Raw genomic sequence first — 16242 nt, 5'->3', positions numbered from 1 at the left:
GATATAAATAATAAAAAATGTAAATAATAACTAATAATATTTAATGAATACATACCTTGTGCCAGATTACTATACTAAATCTAAAGCATTTGCATGGGTTAAAATTTTAATCTTCACAGCAAATTTATCAAGTAGGATTATCATTATATTTATTTTATAGACAAGGTGACTAAGCCTCAACATAGACAAGAACTTGCTTGAGGTCATACAGCTATATTTGATTTTGCTCTTTGTGATGGACACCAAGCCCTGGTTTTCACTGCCACGTTATATTCTTTTTCCAACCAATCTCCTAAATTTCTTTTAGCTGGGTGACAATGCTCCAGCCTGAAAGCCAGGATTTTTATTCCTAAAGAAGGAGGGGCAGATGGAAACTGGGAGAGTCTCTGCCACATTCAAGAACACAGTCAGTTTTTCCTCTACTGTTCAAACAGATCACTGTTTTCTTCAGCTGAGGACCAGATGAAGCAACTGGCTTGCATCTAGGGGTTGTATTTTCTAAAGAGTGAGCCACATCCAGCATTGTGGGGGTGTTCATACTCTATGTGTACGAGAGGAACTAGTAGGAGATCTTATTAACTCACATCTCATTCCAGGGACCTCCCTGCCAAACACACATTCATTTTCTGTGTCTCTCTCTTTTTCCCTTTCTTCTTTCCATCTATCCCTCTCACCTTCTCTAGTAAGCTTATATAGTGGACTGGAATTTGTTGTAATAGCATATAATTTTTCTTTCTGGTCTCTTTTCCATCTACTTTCTGAAATTAGTTTTTTTTTTTTTGTAAAAGTTACTGGAGTGGTACAGAGAGTTATATTCTCTCTATCCAACTTCCTCTCATGTGAACATCCTGCTTAACCATACTACAATGATCAAAACTAAGAAATTGGTATAGCATCATTCACTACAGAAATTAGATGCCTATCACCAGTTTTTCCACTAGTGTCCTTCCACTGGTCCAGAATCCAACCCAGGATGTGGCATTCCACTTACTCATCACGTCACCTTTGTCTTCTCCGGTCTGTCACGGCGCCTCAATCTTTCTTTTCTTCTCGTGATCTCGACACTTTGGAAAAGTACTGATCATTTGTTTTATGAAATGCCCCTCAATCGGGCTTATCCATGGTTACACTGAGGCTTTGCCTTTTCGGCAGGAATACCACAGAAGTGACGAGCCCTCCCCAGTGTAGTGTATTGGGGAGTACATGATGTCAACGGCATGTTTTTAATCAAGGGAATGGCATGATACAATCTACAGTTTTGAAAGATAACTCTGGCAGTGAGGTGCAGAGTAAACAAGAGAAGGAAGGTTGTTGTCAAGGTCCCCCTTAAAGGGCTGTTGTAACAGCCTAGGTAGGCTATGAAGGTTGTCTGAACAAAGGTTGCAACTGTCAGGGTGGGGGTGAAGGTCTGAATATGAGATTTCCAAAATAAAATGAATAGGAGCTGGGGAGTTGTTTCCATGAGTGAAGTGAGGTGAGAGAGGAAGTGAGGATAATTCCTAGGATATTAGGATATCAGGTAGATGGGTGACTCCATTATCAATTGGGCCAAGATCTTTGTAATTCAGATTCCCTAATGAGCTTTTTTTTAAAAAGTAATTTGCTGGTGTGTATGGCTGCTATAAGAGGTTGTTTGCAAGTTTGTGATGCAAAGATACGGAGAGAGAGGGCGAAAGAGATCTCCAACTACCACTTTACTCCTGTTTTTAAGTTTCAGGTTTGGAAATGCAGCATCTTTGGTCTGCATCTATGAGAGAGAAGTCAACATCTCATCACAGCCCTCATGTTCTCTGGTTTACATGGAATTTTCATACATCCTTGACAAATGTTTATGAAATATTACAGGAAAGAGTTAATATGTCTGAGTCAGGGGCAAAGGTGACCCCAGGATGTGATGGAAGCCACTGTCCTAGGGCCAGGAGGAGTATTTCAAAGAAGCTCCCTCTGGTCTTAGCCTGGAGTGGTGATGCCAAAATGGAAATTCAAGTAGAAAGCAGTGAAGGTGAATCTTTTCTGCTCATTTCTACATTAGATATAGAGGAGAGGAAAAAAGCCTCAGATTTTCTTAATGTTGGAGAAATCTACCTGAGCTTCCACTGACCTAAAAACTGGTCCTAACCCTCACAATGCATCATGGAGGGAAGAAAGGAGTTTAGCTAATTTGAATCCAGTGGGGTGTGATTACATGTTAAATATGTCTACATCCCAATGAAACAGACATTTTTAACTGGACTGCACATAAGGTTATCTGTAGAGGTTTAAAAAACTATAGATGTTCGTGACCTGTCCCAAGTGATTCTGGTACAGAAGGTGTTTTACACAGAATTTCTTTGATCAAAAGCAGCAGAAATGTAACTTGATCAGTCTCAGCCAACAGTTGGAGTGAGTTGTGAATTATCTAATGCTGCACATCAGATTAACCAACTCAAATCTTAGCAGTTTAAAACACAACTTGTACAGTTTCCTGTGGATCGGGATTTGGTGGAGGTGGCTTAACTGGTGGTTCTGCCTCGGCATCTCTCGTGAAATTGAAATCAAGGTGTCAGCTGGGCTTCAGTCCTCTAGAGGCTTGACTGGGATTGGAGGACTCACTTCCAAGGTGGCTCAGTTACATGGCTGGCAATCTGCCTCTGGCTACTGGTAGGTGGTCCTGTCATTTTGCCACACAGGTTTTTTGCACAGGACTACTTGAGTCTTCTCACAATGTGTTTGCTCGTCTTCCCCAGATCAAGCAATCCAAGAGAACAAAGCTGACGCAGTATTATACAATTTTACAGCTGGGATGAAGCTGTCTTTGAGTGGGAGGAGGGGGGCCATTATAGGTGGGACATCTATTGTTCCAAAGGCTGAGGACCATCCTTACACAGTGCTTTGGGTCCTAGAGCAAATATATGATATATTCCAACATACTATTCATTTTGTATAGGGTAAAAATGATTAAAATGAGTATCAAGGGAAGGCTTGAAGGTGAAAAATAAGAATTTTAAAAGCCTCAAGGGGTGTATGTGACTCACCTCTAACTGTGATAATAGACTTAGATCTGTCTTACTAAGTCTTTAATATCTTTAACATTTGCAGATTCCTTTAGAGTTTCTTGGATGATTTCATAACATCTTATTTGATCTTAAGAACAACCTTAGGTTTGTAGGATGGTATCTGAAAGACAGAGCTAATAATAGTGAACACCCACCGGGTGCCAGGCATTTGACTAAGTACTTTATATTCATAACCTTTTTAACCAAATACCATGAGGTCAGTATTAGTCATTTCAGTTTTGAGGAAGGTTTAGCTTCCTGGGGCTCAGAGATGTTAAGTGATGTGCCCACAATCAAGCATTAGATCCAGAAGGAGAACCCAGGTTTTCCTCTGCCAGTCCTATGTGCTTTCCACTTGGCTGCTTCCTTTTCCAGTATCACCAACCACTGATGCTTTCTTCACAGGCTATGCCCTTGACTTAAGCTTCATCTTATGGTAGATTGGGACTCCCAAAATACAGAGGACCCAATAACTGCAGACCCAGACTTATAGTAACCTAAGTACTGATTTTTTGTTTTCTTTTTTTACACTTTATTACCAGCATATCGGAAAGAAAATAGAAAGGCAAAGGAAAATATATTGAAATAGAAAAGATAACTAATTCACAGTTTGTACTGAAATAAATTCCATTTTTTAGGAAGGTGTACCTTTGTTTTATTTTTATTAAAAATCTGTCTCCAAACTAGACAACTCGAGTGGCCACAAATAGCATCTTGGCATTTCATTTTCGCTTGTTGTCTAGTTGGGTAATATTTCTCAAGTTTGGCCTAACTTTCATGGGTGTGAAAGGACAGGTGGCCTGAAAGATAAGATGCACTTTGTGTGCCTACATGTGTTTGAGTTAAATAAATAATTTTCAAGAGGTAAACATCATCTCTATTACTAATGGCCTCAAACCTCTAACTCCTCTTTTACCATACAAGTATGCAATGTTGTTTATGGCTTATTAAAAGCAACACATAATAAAAATACCTGAGATTATAAAAAATAGATATCAAGTCTCTCATCAAATAAATCTGTTATTTTTAGCTGCTGTATAGCTAAACAAAATGTCCTCCATTCACTATTGTGAAGGTGATCGTAGCTCCTTTTCTAAGCTCTGTATAACCTTTGCTTCAGTAGGGACCACATCAAAATTGAAGTCTGGAGGTTCTCTCCTCTTACATACCCTACATATCCTGGCTCACAGGACACTCAGCCAGTTATTATTGTTGTTCAGTCACTAAGTCATGTCTGACTGTGACCCCATGGACTGCAGCACACCAGGCTCCTCTGTCCTTCACTATCTTCTGGAGTTTGGTTGAATTCATGTCCATTGAGTTGGTGATGCTATCTAACCATCTCATCCTCTGTCATCCCCTTCTCCTCCTGCCTTCAATCTTTTCCAGCATCAGGGTCTTTTCCAAAGAGTCAGTTCTTTGCATCAGATGGCCAAAGTACTGGAGCTTCAGCATCAGACCCTCCAATGAATATTCAGGACTGATTTCCTTTAGGATTGACTGGTTTGATCTTGCAGTTCAAGGGACTCTTGAGAGTCTTCTCCAGCACCACAGTTTGGAAGCATCAATTCATAGGTGCTCAGCCTTCTTTATGGTCTAACTCTCACATCCATACAAGGCTACTGGAAAAACCATAGCTTTGATTATATGGGCCTTCGTTGGCAAAGTGATATCTCTGCTTTTTTATACGCTGTCTAGGTTTGTCATGCTCTCTTTCCAAGGAACAAGCATCTTTTAATTTCATGGCTGCAGTCACTATCTGCAATGATTTTGGAGCCCAAGAAAATAAAATCTGTGACTGTTTCCACTTTCCCCCCTTCTATTTGCCATGAAGTGATGGGACAACATGCCATGATCTTAGTTTTCTGCATGTCGAGTTTTAAGCCAGCTTTTTCACTCTCCTCTCTCACCGTCATCAAGAGGCTCTTTAGTTTCTCTTTACTCTTTGCCATTAGAGTGATATCTTCAGTGAAGCCTTATTCTTTAACCCCCTTATTCCAGTCCCACCAATTGCATAGTCAAGCATTCCGGTTATTATGGTAGAGTGTAGAGGTTAAGAACATGACATTCCAAATCAAATTGGATTTAGCTCTGCCACAACTTGTATGGCCTTCAGCAAGTTATTTTACCTCCTTGTGCCTCAGTTTCTTCATCTGGAAAACAACAGAATCTTCCATTGGGTTTAAATGAGATAATACATGCAGGAAGTTTAGAATGATGCCTGGTACATGGTAAGCACTCTACAAGTGATGGCTACTTTTATTGTCACATGTGTTTTTCATACATGGTTACTGTCTGTCATCATATGGAGCCCTTTCATAGTGTATAGATTAGGTGGCCAAGAGCTGTGGAGGTCTAGCTGCAAGCTAAGGGCAGTGGTAACAGCAAGCTGGGTCACAGAGTTTCAGGACTAGCCTTGTAATACACAGTAGCACAGTGGTTCACCATTTAGGGTCATGAAGTCTTGGGCTCCAAATCTGGTTCCAAAAAATGTTAGCACGGCAACTGGGTAGTTATGCTATCTTTCAAAGCCTCAGCTTTACATAGTTGCTGTGAGGATTAAATAAAGTAATATATGTAAGGTAAACTATCAAGATATATTTTCCAAAAGTTAAGACCATGACTCTCATACAAATATAAAGTGAGCATGTGTAGAAGATTCACTTCACATATGACTGAGAGAGAACAGGCAAAATGGTTTAAAGAACATTGGAGAGAGTAAAGTATTTATGGTGGCTAAAGGAAAAAGGTTGAATAAGATGGTTAATTTAGATACCAAACTGGTTAATGTACATAGCAATAAAACTGTAACATGTGGGGCTGTCTTCTTTATCAGATAAATAATTCACATCACAAGTGAACAAATTTGATTTTCATCACAATCAGCAGTTGTTCTCAATTGGGGGTAATTTCTCCTTCTAGGGGATGTTTGGCAATGTCTGAAAGAAGCCTGGTGGGCTATAGTCCATGGGGTCGCAAAGAGTTGGACAAGACCAAGCAACTGAGCATGCACACATGTGAAGACATTTTTGGTTGTTATAGCTGGGTGTGTGTGAGTGAGTGTGTGTGTGTGTGTGTGTGTGTGCGCGCGCGTGCGCCCGCGTTACTGGCATCCAGTGGGGAGCGAGCAGGGATAGTCTTAAACATCCTTCAATGCACAGGACAGCCCCTGAAAAAAAGAAATATCCGGTCCCCAGTGCCAAAGGTGCTGAGGCTGAGAAACATGGTCTATCAATTTCTACAAGTTAACATCTACTCTTCTCAAGTTTATTAATAAAATGCCCTAATCAAGAGAAAATAGCGAGTCAAACAAAGATACACACCCTGGAAGCGAGCTAACCCTGGTGGCTGGGTGGGTTGGCTAGGAAATGCTAAGATAACTCTGAAAGGACACACAGGAGCCCTGTGGCCTAGTTCTCAGTTTTGGAAAATTTTAACAATAATTGACATCATACCTAAAACATGGTAGGTACTTAGTGAAGGTTAATTATTTCTATAAATTTATAGGCCACTAGCTAGAAGTCCAAACACCCATACAGTAAAATAAATACCATACTTTTACATAAGCATCATCACTGTTGAATATTTTTTCCTGTTTAGATTGTTTCATCATGGTCACTTTGAAGAAAGTCCTCCAATACAACCTTCGGACTTACAGATAATAGATCTGTTAAAAAAGACAAGTTATATTTAAAAATTTTTCCTGAAAGCCTGATTCAAAAAACTGAGCCTCTCCTCCTGCATGAAAAACTTTACTGTCACATTGAGAATATCCAAGATTTCCTTAGGGAATCCATTTAAAGTCTGTTACAGAAAGGATGGTAAGGTACAGATCATAGGATTGCAGGCTGTGGCCCTTTTTACTGGTCAAAGTGTGGGGGCTTTTGACATTTAAAAATTGAAGTATAATTGACATACAATTAGGTATTAGATTTAGGTGTACAACATAGTGATTCAATATTTATATACACTGCAAAAATGATAATCATAATAAACCTAGTTACTGTCACCATATGAATTTATTATTATGTTACTGACTATATTTCCTATGCTTTACATTACAAAGGCAAAAAAAGGAAAAAAAGCAGCCCCACAGTTGCCCAAATTCATCTTGTATAAATCAGTTCAATAGTATTAATATATCCAATGGTTGTATCTATCCACTGGGTCCAATAAGGAAAGAAAAACTAGACTAATATGAACAAGAAAAGTTTGATATAAAGAATTTTATAAATTCTTTACATAAAGATCAATATAATTATTTTTAAAATAATAATATTTATACAAATTTAATAAAGAATAGAAAATGTGCCAAAGTGGCTGTAAATAAGTATATAACATATATTTAAATATATATTTATATAAAGCATATGTTTAAAGTATGTAAAATAAAAATGTATAAGATAAATATATCACATAAACAATATATAATATAAACAAATAATTAATTACACAATTAATGATAATGTTTTATAAATAAAACACCGGCAAGGGATAACATTTTATAAATAAAACTCAAGGAAGACTGCCAAGGAGTAAAGAGAACTTTAAAGAAGATAGAGGTAAGGAATAACCACAACCTCTAGGGCTGAGAAGAAACACCAAAGGAAGAGACTTTACCATATGCAGCCCCGCCCCGCCCCGCCCCGCCCCGCCCCGCCCCGCCCCGCCCCGCCCCGCCCCCGCCCCGCCCCGCCCCGCCCCGCCCCGCCCCGCCCCGCCCCGCCCCCACCCCACCTCCATTACTAATGAGAGCCAGACCTTGCTGGAGAAGGTATTGCCAAGGCTCAGAGTGTCAGGGAAGTAACTGTGGTGTAATGTTGGCTATATATGCTGGCAATCCATTCAGTGGAATCTGGGGGAAATCTGCCTCTAGGATGCCATGGAAAAACTGTTCCCCAGGAGATGTCTCCGCAGAGGCCCTCTGCTACAATTACCAACACACGAGAGCCACTCCTTAGTGGCTCAGACGGGTCCGACTCTTCGCGACCCCATGGACTGTAGCCCACCAGGCTCCTCTGTCCATGGGGATTCTCCAGGCAAGAATACTGGAGTGGGTTGCCATGCCCGCCTCAGGGGATCTTCCCAACCCAGGGATCGAACCAACGACGCCCTCATTGCGGGCAGATTCTAAACTGCCTGAGCCACCAGGGAAGCCCAACTCAGGGGGCACCAGAAGCAAAATCTTTCTCCTGCAACGGCTCTCCAGCGCCCCCTATCGACGATGCTTAGCATTGCTCCACTTGACAAGAGAAAATTATTTACAGGGCCCAGATTCATTTTCACAGAAGCAAAAAGGGATAATCTGGAGCTAAGAGTGAGTAAAATCAGTAACTGACACAAGAGTTATTCTGTAATACTTTTAGGGGCTGACAGTACTGATAACAGTCTGAATAACAGCCAGTGTGGGTCCTCCTGGGCCTGCATGCTATTTGTCAGCTATAGAGCAGTAACTCCACATGATCCCAGGGTCAGCAATATCAACATCACCTGGGAACTTGTTAGAAGTGCAGATTCTAGTACCCTACCCCCAACCAAAGGAACCAGAAACTATGGGGTTGGGGATCAGCAATCTGTTTTCATAAGCCCTCCAAAGAATTCTGGTACACACTAAGGTTTAAGAAGCATTGTTACAACAGTAAGTTCTAGAAACTTGCTGTTCAGGCACAAAGAGAAGAGTCAATAAGGATTTATTTGTATGAGTTTAAATCTCAATCTTTATTTATTTACTTATCTGGCTATACTGCCCCTCATGTGAGATCTTAGTTCCCCGACCAGGGATCAAACTCATCACCCCTTACAGTAGAAGCATGCAGTCTTAAACAGTGGACCACCAAGGAAGCCCTAGTCTCATTTTTTAATTTTGAAGAAGACAACCTAACTTCTCTAGGATCTGGAAGCTACCAGGGAGCATATGATTTTTACCTCTGCTTTTACATTGATGATGTGTTTCTGGACATGTGGGCATGAGTGCATCAACTATGGTCACTTTGGTAAGAAATTCTGTTTTTGACGTGCTCTTATGTACAGGTTTGATGCAGTCCCCAAAGCTGCTATTGCAATTTTCATCTGCTCCTGTGGGTGCACAGATGCGGAGTGTGATGCCTATTCTGCCTTTTCCCTATCTGTGCTTTTTCCTAGGTCTCCACCATGGCTTCAGTTGAAGGAACAGCTTGAGCCACAAACCTAAGGTCAGCACAGCAGATAGCACCATGGAGCTCACATAAGCTCTCCACTGCACCTTGCCCCTCAGATAACCTCAAGAGTTGGCTTGCTTCCTTGACAAGGCTCCAACTGCCCAGAACAGAAAGTTTCCCTTTCTCCTGACACAGCCTTTGCCTTTCCAAGCTCCTTAATTTGCTCCTTTCAAAGGAAAGATGGAGAGATGATGTACTCTCACAAGAGATTTTTCTGCCATTTTGCTTTAAAATGGAAAATGTGTGTGTGGGTGTGCGCATGTTTGTATGCTGGAGGAATTATGGCCTGGCGCTGGTCCTGCTAGTAACTAGCTGCATGGGGTTGGGCAGGTCACCAGCTCTGGTTCTAATTTCTACACTCAAATACAGAGCATCAGATCAGCTGACACTACTCCCAACATTTTAAGATTCACATACTACCACAAGTGTATCCTTAAAAGATAACTTGCTGGGCTTCAATGTCACCCTGCAGTGTAAGAGTCTATGCACAAGGCCCTCTTCTAAACACCTTCCTCTGGGCTTAACATTTAGCAAAACAAAACCTTCTTACAGCAAATTCAACCTAAAGGGATTGAGGTTATTTATGCACAGAAAAATGAAGTCTTCAGCAGATACGCTCCTTTTAGTCTTGCTAAATAGATATTGGCTTGGCCAAAAAGTTTATTCAGATTTTTTCCCATAAGATCTGATGGAAAAACCTAGGGGAGCTTTTTGGCCAATCCAATACCTCATTAACTGCTTTGATAAGAGTAACTAAATGTGAAGGCACATAGTGGAAATGAAATGCTAGTATTCTTTGTTTCAAATTCCTGACTTGTTTCTCATTGAGAGAAGTATATAAAAACATTTCGTTCTTCCCAAAATGATTTGAATGTTTCCATTTTTAATGTCTGTTAGTATCACACACCGCCCTCCCCATACACCAAGATAAATAGCCTCTCTCTGATCTATTTTCACATACTGAAATGGGGAAAGTCAAGTGTGATGCTTCTCAATCAACAGTGACAGTATTCTTTGTGTATACTTTGTGGGGAAGAGTATTTCAGAAATTTGGGGAAATAAAGTTTGAAAAGTCATATCTAGACGTCTGTACAAAAAAAAAACAATCTTGGCACTTCCCTGGGTGTCCAGCGGGTACGACTCTGCACTCGTAATACAGGGGGCCCAGGTTTGAACCCTGGTTCTGGGAACTAGATCCCACATGCTGCAACTAAAGACCCCGTGTGCTGCAGTGACAACTGAAGATCCCACATGCTGCAACTAAGACCTGGCACAGTCAAATAAATAGATATTAAAAAAAATTTTTTTAACTGTTTGGATAAAACAAATTACATCCATCGAAGCTCGAGAAAATAGCCAGGAAGGATAAGAAGAACATGTGGTAATACTTGCAGAATACTTGCAGTTGCTCACCTGTTTCCTCCTCTTTAGTAAAAGTGCTCCCCCCGCCCCTGCCTTTCCTCAGCCTGGCAGCATCCCCAGGCAGTGATTCATAACTGGTTCGATTCTATCCTGACAACTTCTTCCCAGCTTCTTTTGCAGTGAGAGTGGCCAGGGAGCCATGGCCGCTGGGGTCGCTGTTGGGTGATTTGGGGAGCCCTATGGCTGTCTGCCTCCTGTACCCAGTTCCTTCCTTGAGAGTTGACACTGTGCTGGGCGCTTCTGGGGGCCTTCCTGTGACCTCCCGATGATAGCTCCACAGGCCAAGGATGAAAGACTGTGGCTTTTCTATGACACTTTCAATTTGTTGAATTTCCCAAAAACAAGTCTTAAATATGTAATAGTTAGGACTTGAAAGTTGTTTAAAGTTTATCTGAAATTCAAATTTAACCGTGTGCCCTCTAATTGTGTTTTATTTTTCCCCCTTAAATCTGACAACTCTATGTAAAAACCCTAGACTACACATCTTGAACTTTTATTATGTAAAAAGGATTACGTCAGTAAGTTATATTAGTCAAGTTAACATACTGCTTGCATGTGAACTCATTCCTAGTATCGTAATAATTTATAAAAAGTACCCAGCATTTATTATGTTCACTCTGTGCTAGACACTGTGCTAGTTAACAGCGGGTACTTGTAATTGAGTCACAGAGGTGGGTCCTGCCTTCAAGGAGCTTGCAGTCTAGCTGGAGAGACTTCTACGGAATGAGTGATTCTGTAAGTGGCAGAGTAATTACAACTGTTCTCAGCGCTTTGAGGGAAAAGTAGAGAACCTTGAGAGCACCTATGAGGGCGGGTACGGAGAAGGGAAATCCTCGAGAAGTGGCATCGCAAGAGTGAGCTGAAGGAGGAGCAGGAGTTAGCAGACTAGTTGGAGGGCGGGTTGCGGAAGTTTGCTCTAAGCCTCAGGAGCAGTAGTGAGGCTGCGGTGACATGGGAAGAGTCCTGGTGAGTTTGAGGAGGGGAGCTTCCAGTGGCTGAGCAGCAGAGTTGAGTGATGGGAAATGCAGGCAGAGAGGCACTTAGAACGTGGATCATGGGTGCCTTGGGGGCCATATTAAGGATTTCAAAACTTATCTTTACTCTCTACTATACCTACACTATGTACTGTTGGTATCCTCACCTTACAAAGAGGAAATAAAGACTTTAATATGTTTGATCAAAAACATAAAAAGTTATTAAGTGAATGAACTGTAATTTTAGCCCAGATTTCTTTTTTTTTTTTTTAATAGTGTATGTGAGCAAAAAAACCCCCTAATCATTACTGAGTGCAAGCTAGTTACAAACTTCTAAGTAATGAGAGCTGATCAGATGAGTCTATAGAGATTGTTTAAAGTTAATTTAAGAATATATTTTATATTTATGTAAAAACTGTGAATGTGAGAAATCTATTATTAATAAATAACAAGTTGATCAGTAATTTAAATTCCAGCATTGAATGGGGCATCAATAAATTACACAATTATACAGATCACTTATCTGTGCTTTCCAATGCAAGTTGTCCTGTACTGCATACCACTCAAGTCACTGTGGCTTACTTATGGAATTTTAGACAGTGGTTTGGCAAAAACAAAATAAAACATACACACAAAAATCCTTATTTGTTAAGTGACACAAATGATTCAGCAGTTTTAGATACATATGAGAAACAATTACAGCAGTAACAAGGACAAAACACATACAAAAAGATACTGTTGCAAATTGTTGATTTATTCAATATGATCGCTACTCCTGGTAATCCCATTATTTGCAGGAGGTGGGCATCCGGTATGGGATGGTAACAAATATTTTTTAAAAATTAAAAATAGAAAAATATAAAGAGCATACTGTATGTGAGGTAAATGTTATATGATACTTGATATGATACATGCAACAAATATAGACACATTTGCATACATATATAGACTCATCCACACAAACACACACATCAGTAGATTACATATATACTGGATTGTGATCTACATCTTATTTTTTACTTTGGGTCCCATTCATAGAAGTTTGAAAATCATTGGTCTAGTGAAAATGACTCAGTCTCTGTGAGCTATGCTGTATCTGTGCACTTCTTGGTGTGAGAAAAGCATTAGGGTAAATTTAGGTCCATTATCATGGATAGCCACTCACTGTTCCCTGTGTTAAGGAAATCATGTATGACAGAGCAAACAAACAAAACAACACACTGTCACTGTACCAGAGTGCACAGCGTATCTTGGTTATGGTGCTTGAATAGATTCCTTTGAATTTTCCAGTTCACTCCAGGGAAGTTTCAGTCCATTCCAACTTTATGCTGTCACTCGCACACCTTGGGAATAATTACAAAAAGAAAAGAGATTAATGAGGAATTCCAATTGTCATTTTATTAAATCTTCACACTAACATCAAGCTGTGTTAAGATTACAGATTCTGGGACCAGAAATGCTGGTTTTCTGTAAAGAACTAAATTGAGTCCAAATCTCATTGTTTTAATCCTTGTGCTAAATTTAAGCCTATTTTCAGATATCCAGTATTATTTGCAAATCGGTATAATGATCCTTGACTTCAAAGAATGAAATAATTTGACAACTAGAAGAATATCACAAAAGGTGGCTGATACAGTAATATTCTTGTTTTGGAATGATATCCTTGGTTTGAGGAAAGAAGTATTCTTAATTTTTTTTTAAAAAGTAAGGATGCTGCGCTGAATATTTAGTGACTTTGGCTTAGAAAGTCAATGATCAGCCTGCCGCATTCTTATCACACATCTCATGCTAGAAAAGCACACATTTTTTTGTAATCTTTGAAGCATGCAAAATATAAAAATGATTACACTCTTTGACCCAGCAAGTGCTACTTCCAAAAATTTTAAATATCATTCAAGAAGAAGAAAACCAGCAACACACACACATATTTTACAGTATGTTATTTGCCAATGTAAAAATCTTTTTAACAACACTAAATATCTAACAGTAGGAAATGGTTCAATAATCTTATGGCACTTATACTACTATTACTTTATAATTGGAAATTATATTTTAAATTCAACATAAAAAATATCCCCCCAAATTCACTTTATTAAATTTTTATTTTGCAATATTTTATCCCTCTGATTTGACATCTTTCTTCTGCAGGAAGATGTCAATGTCAGGTCTTATAATTTACTTTTAATGAGCAAAACAGAACTCAACCTCGAATCCCTTAACTGGGAGAGCTATTTAGTTTTATAGTTTCATTATATAATGGACTCTACAAAGCTTATTCAACGTTAAATACTAATTTAAAAACAAAAGTAAACATGGCAATTAACCATGTAAGCCATGTAACCATGTAAGAGAGAGATTTAAATTCAATCTTTGTTTCTATTTCATTATTAATGCTTTATTACAATTATGATTCTATATGTTTAGAATAGAAAATTAGTTTATGAGATACTATAAGAAGCCTGAGGTATATTCAACGGAAACATGTGAAGCCCTTCAGAACAGCCTGGTTTAACCTCACTGAGGGTTAAACCAGGCTATGCTAAGGATCTCTCCAGGCTAGCTTTGCCAGGGCACTGTGATTGGAAGAACTGGGAAAGGTGATGGGTTACTATAAATAACGCAGTAACTTATTTATACAACTGGAAAAAAAAAAAGAAAAAAACGAATATAAATCTTGGAGGCAGGAAAAGCTGATATTCCTTGGATTTTATGTCTCCTACAACATTTCTATTCTTTTTTCTTTTTAAACTTTATCCAATATCTCAAATGCAGGCAAGATAGTCTTACGAAGGAATACTTCCTTACAAACCTCTAGGATGTAGGTAAGGAAAGAGGAGGGTGTCATAGACATAGAAATGTACTTTCCTGTGGGTTTTCAGCCCCCGTCAGAACACGCCAGCTTTTCTTGGGTCTTGGACCAGATGGCAAAAGCTGGCATTCAGTATGCTATCTGCCTGAGCTACATGATCAAGGCTCGTTCATTTTTCTCAGCAGATACAGCATAAGGCCAATCGTCAGCACGTGACTTGGTCATTAAAGGACAACTGGACCCAAGCCTAGCCATTATTGAGAGAATGGAAAGGTACAGGGGTTCAACCCCTGTAAGTATCAACATCCTGTAAGTACCCTATCAGGATCAGCAAGGGAGCCAGCAGCTCTCAGGGAAGTGGCTCTGGCTCAGGTGCTATCATTTACAAAGGCTGAGCCGCTCCCTTCACTCTGCATGATCTGTATCCACCGATGCTGGGGCCTGAGCTTCGTGATGGGGGGGCATGCCTTTCATCAGAGCAACAGATGGCAGGGGTGAGCAGGCATACCTGGCAAGGATTTTAAGTTCCACTTACAGGAAGAAATTTTAGTATGGTCCTGACATTTCTTTAAATAGGTTCATGCCTACAGGAAGGGCTGATTCTGAAACTGGGAGTGTGTTAGGATCAATGAGCTGCCTGGCTGGGCTCAAACGTCTAGTCAGTTAGGAATTTACTGAGGACACAGTAAATCTAATTCTTTCTGAGAGATGATGACATTTGCACCAGGGGAATTGCTTCTCACCAAAAGAGCATGTAATATTCTTCACTGCCAAAGTGACTCATACTGTCTTCTCCTGAGCCAGCAGATGACTGCATTTTTATGTTAACCATGAAAAGTGTTAGCTCAAACACTGCCAGTGAAAGATCTAGATCTATAGTTTTGTTTTCCCAGCACACTTTGTCATCCTTCTTCTGGTTTCTACCTCCTACTCTGCCTCCCCTTTGGGGGATTTCTCCCCTTAAATCAGGACACCATTCCTGAGCTACTCAATTACAATGTGAGTACATGATCCACTTCTAGCCAACCAAAGTAAGCCATATCCCAGGCATAGTGATTGGTTTAGCAAAAGTCATGTGACCCAAGCAGGCCCAATCAAAATGTTTCCTGGGACTTTTCAGCTGGGATAATAGGGAAAATTGGTTTAAAAATGTTTAAAATAAGGACTTTTAAACATATGCAAAACTAGTGAGAATAACATATAGATCCTTCTGTACCCAATACACAGCTTTGTTTATCAACTCATAGACAATATTGAAAAAGGATAAAACTGTCTTTTTACTGGGGCTATTGGGTTTAGGAGGATGGTGTTGCCAAAATACTTCATGTCTGTTAGTGGAGAGAGACTGACCTCAAAATACCTTCAAACAGAAAATGAGAAATTGAGGCAGAACCATGAGGACGCCATTGGCGCTCCTTAACTCAGTTGAGCCTGAAGCCACTGCCACTCCTGTACTTTCTTTCTGCTTAAGCCAGATTTAGGAGGATTTCTGTCACTTGCAAAATGTATTGTCTTATTGTCTGACATGAAAACCTTAAAGAAATATTCAATAAGTTATTTTTAAAATCTTGTGTTTATTTTGGGAAATAAGTATTTATGAAAAATCTTTGAGCAATAAAGGAGAAAGAGAACTCTATGCCTATTAAAACAAGATCATCAGCATTTAATTTCACTCAATTCAAAGAGTAATTTCAGTCCTGTTGAAATAATAGCCAGCCATTAAAAATTTTGAATTAAATAACAGAAATATCATTAAGAGAGAGAACAAAGGGTGAATATTTTCACCCTCAAAAGAACTCAAAAAG

The 16242-nt window shown here is 39.6% G+C and overlaps 1 protein-coding gene across 5 annotated transcripts in view; it reads right to left on the bottom strand.

Moving 5' to 3' along the window:
* Positions 1 to 12361: 12361 nt before the first annotated feature.
* NMRK1 (nicotinamide riboside kinase 1) overlaps positions 12362 to 16242 on the bottom strand; it is a 33139-nt gene continuing 29258 nt past the window's right edge. For all 5 annotated transcript variants that reach the window (XM_070480343.1, XM_070480342.1, XM_070480340.1 and 2 more), the window contains one exon: positions 12362 to 12971. Coding sequence is in view for 4 of the 5 variants with exons in the window: in XM_070480342.1 (XP_070336443.1) it covers positions 12952 to 12971 (20 nt within the window). In the remaining variant the exon portion in view is untranslated. The remainder of the gene's footprint in view (positions 12972 to 16242) is intronic.

The sequence above is a fragment of the Odocoileus virginianus genome, chromosome 18, assembly GCF_023699985.2.
Source record: "Odocoileus virginianus isolate 20LAN1187 ecotype Illinois chromosome 18, Ovbor_1.2, whole genome shotgun sequence".
Classification (NCBI taxonomy): Eukaryota; Metazoa; Chordata; class Mammalia; order Artiodactyla; family Cervidae; genus Odocoileus; species Odocoileus virginianus.
Note: the sequence above shows the minus strand (reverse complement) of the source record. Positions and strands in the feature narration are given on the sequence as shown.